The sequence below is a fragment of the Poecilia reticulata genome, linkage group LG2, assembly GCF_000633615.1.
Source record: "Poecilia reticulata strain Guanapo linkage group LG2, Guppy_female_1.0+MT, whole genome shotgun sequence".
In the NCBI taxonomy this organism is placed as follows: Eukaryota; Metazoa; Chordata; class Actinopteri; order Cyprinodontiformes; family Poeciliidae; genus Poecilia; species Poecilia reticulata.
Genome location: NC_024332.1, coordinates 20,806,946 through 20,810,452, shown reverse-complemented (window position 1 = coordinate 20,810,452; position 3,507 = coordinate 20,806,946). Strand labels below are relative to the sequence as shown.

The following is a 3,507-nucleotide window of genomic DNA, read 5'->3' as shown; positions in this document are numbered from 1 at the left end:
CAGAGCCTTCATCATCACCTTCATCACCCCCATAATGGATGGCAGCGCCTCGCCCTGCATGCAGGAAAGGTTTAATTAAATCACAGTCCAATCATAATCCATGTTGTTAATTAAACTGGATAATTTATAAGTACAAAAGAGGGTATTTATTAGCTGCTGGTGGCAGCGCGGCGCCGTGCGCGCGCCTCGTGCACGGCGGCCCCACGCACACAGCCGCTGCCTCCAACCTTTTACTATTGATGCCTCGGCATGATTGATAATGAGACGGAGAGCGCTGCACTATTTGTCTAATGGCGGTGCAATTAAAGCCCTTGTAAATGACCCGCGCCTCGTTTCATCCTAATCTATGGAATTTTGATTGAATTTGTCGGCGCTAATTGAAAAATACTGCTATTTAATGTCTGCACTGATCAGGCTCCGTAATGACACGGCGTCCSGGTGACCCCGGGGGGGCGGGGCCGCTCATGGATGTCCTTGACTCAGAAGGGGGGGCTGCTCGGGGTCAGAGGTCACATGTGTCCCCTCTGATGCGTTTCGACGCCGCTGGCATTAATGAGCTGCTGCTGAATTGATGAGGAGGTCGTTCCTCCGTCCATCAGCACGCAGTTTGGAGGCGAGCAGGAGCAAACACTGGGATTTACAGCGCCACGGCAACGGGCGGGGGCGGCGGGGCAACGGGCCAGCGCCACGGCAACGGGCGAGAAATGGGTCGCCAGATAATCACCGTCCGCTCCGGAGTTCATCAGCGGTTCGATCTGATTCCATCTGCAAACACAAACCCAGCAGGGAGCAGAACCTGGAGGCGCTGCGATACGAGTCTCTTTTCGTTTTCATTGATGGTAGACATGATCTCAAATAACTAAAGTATCAATATTTTTATCTGAGATTTGATTTTATTGGTCTGGTATCAGAGGCATTAATATTTCAGAATCGAGTTTCACATCTTCATGGAGATAAAATAGAAACATCTGGGTTACTGTTCTAATTTTAAATATTATTTTATCAAATCAAAGGTGTTTTTATCTGTTTGCTGCTAAATTACATCAAAGGTTTTCAAAAATACCCAGTTTAAGTGATGCTGCCTCCCACCTCCAGGGGGCAGTGTCTCTCACTACTACTGCCTCAGTCTGACAAGTTTTAGGTCATGATTAATGTGGCGAGWAACAAAAAGTCACATTTACTGTCACATGAGCAGAAATACAGCAAAATTCACTGCAAATGTTTCTAAATAATTTCTACAAAATCACTAATTTTTATGTATAAAAAAAATCATGAAATTCTGGACGGACTCATCAAAATGTTCAATATTATTTAATTTTAATGCAGAAAGATATTTATTAATATTTCAACAGTTTGTTCATGGATTCTGGAGCAACGAGCCCTTTAAGGATGATGTGTCCAATATAAAAATAAGTTTCACATCCGTGTCTCAACCACTTTTAAAATTTAAAATCAAGCTCCTGGAGAACTTCTCCAGGTTACCAAGCCTCTGACCTGGTAAACTAAATCATTTCAGTTTCAGTTTATCTGCGTTGAATTTTTAACAGCTGAAGTTTAGATCTAAAGCAGATTTTAATTTTAAGGTTCAGTTTCAGATCTGGGCCCATTCTGCTGTTAGAAGAATAAAATGTTCATTATTATGTTTTTAACTGTTTTAGTTTTTTTTAATCAGAACAAACTGATGTTAAGCCTCTGTAGAAAATGTGAGCCGTCACTTCAGGACCGATTCGTCTTTACGTTGATGATCCGCTAGTTTCCTTCAGATGGTTCTGGTTTCTAACAGATCAAATGTTTTCTACTGAAAACTCCTGAAAACACATAAAAATATTTGGATCAGTGAAACAGTGTAGATATGAAACTTTACTTTAAAACTTTAATTTGATTTATGATTGATCAAATTAACAGCATGATGAAGATAGGGTAAAAGAAATAAAACTAAAGTTTTCTCAGTTTTAAAGATTCAGATAAAAACAGAGTTGAATCGTTTTTACTTTAATGTTTATAAAGTCACAGAGAAAATTTAACAAGTTAATGTTCTGAGAGAAAAAAAAGCCTGAATTATTTTATTTTTGGCCCTAATCTTCCTCCGTATTCCAGTTTCCGTCCATCGGAACCAGAACTTCAGGAAGCCAGGATGAAACTCGGAATGTTTTCAGATGATGAAGTTAAACTGTTTCACTTTCACTCCGGTTGGCCCCACGCAGCCTCCTGCGGCCCCACGCTGAGTGGATCCGGATCGTTCACGAGCTTCGGCTCGTCACCTGACATCCGCCAATCAGCGGCCGGGGGAGGCGGCGTCCTGGCGCTAAAGGCAGCTCAATTAACCAGAGGGGAGCGCAATTTAAATCCAAAACAGTTGCGGAGGCGCGCAGCGGCAGGAAACACACACCGACACACGCCGGCTGCCGTAGCGGGTCAGAGAGGAGCGCAGTCCGGAACCTCAGGTCCGGGTCATCTCGGAGCGGAGCCGCGTCCTCCCAGTTTGCGCTTTTTTTCCTGGAAGCGGCGCGTCTTCTGCGGACTTGAGGGAGGAATGCTGATCTCTGAGCGGATCGCCCTCAGCTCCCGGTGACTCCCGGCGGGGCTCCGAGCCCTCGGCGGCCGCCCGCAGCGGTTCTCCCCCGGCCTCTCTCGGCTCCAGCGGCCGGTCTTATGAGCGCGGCGTTCGGTCCGTCCTTCATGGTGATGCAGCGGCCACTCGGAAGCACCACCGCCTTCAGCATCGACTCCCTGATCGGCGGGCCCCCGCAGCCCAGCCCGGGACACTTCGTCTACACCGGGTACCCGATGTTCATGCCCTACCGCTCTGTGGTGCTGCAGCCGCCGCCGCCGCCGCCGGCCCTGCAGCAGGCGCTCCCCGGCGGACACCACCCGCAGATCCCCGGGATGCAGAGCGGCTTCTGCTCCAGCCTGGCGCAGGGTTTGACGCAGGGCATGGCGCTCACCTCCACCCTCATGGCCTCGCTGCCCGGCGGCTTCTCCCCGTCCCAGCAGCACCAGGAGGCCGCCAGGAAGTTCGGCTCGCAGGCGCTGCGGCTGGAAGCGGAAGACGGGAAGAGCTTCCTGCCAGGGAAAGAGTCCGCGCTGCCGGCCTTCCTCGACGCGGACGCGCCGCTGCAGACTTCCACAGGTTGGTCCACGCGTGGGTCAGACCGGAGTTCAAGTTGAGCGGGATCAAATMATCTAAAACACTTTGATTAGTTTCATCTCCTGGTTTCCAAAGTTCAACCAGGAACATCAGTTTAATTTAATTACATCATTTTGATTCAGTTTAATTTAAATATTTKATTTAAAAGCTGAAAATAAAATTCACTAAATTATGAATAAAACATTTAAATCTACTTTATAAAGGTAAATAACGTGTTTATATTAAATCCTGCAGGTTATTATTATAATTATTATATTTCTAAGGCGTCATTAATTTTTCGGCTGTTTTTTTGCCGCGGGCCTCAGTTAAAACGGATCAACTGAAAAATCTGATTCATTCAGTCAAATTGGCCCAAATGT

General features: G+C 47.1%; 1 protein-coding gene across 1 annotated transcript in view; it reads left to right on the top strand.

The window, feature by feature from the left end:
* Positions 1-774: 774 nt before the first annotated feature.
* gbx2 (gastrulation brain homeobox 2) overlaps positions 775-3,507 on the top strand; it is a 3,971-nt gene continuing 1,238 nt past the window's right edge. Inside the window, exons 1-2 of the mRNA XM_008396502.2 lie at positions 775-839; positions 2,098-3,130. Of these exons, the coding sequence (XP_008394724.1) occupies positions 2,653-3,130 (478 nt within the window). The 5' untranslated portion in view covers positions 775-839; positions 2,098-2,652. The remainder of the gene's footprint in view (positions 840-2,097; positions 3,131-3,507) is intronic.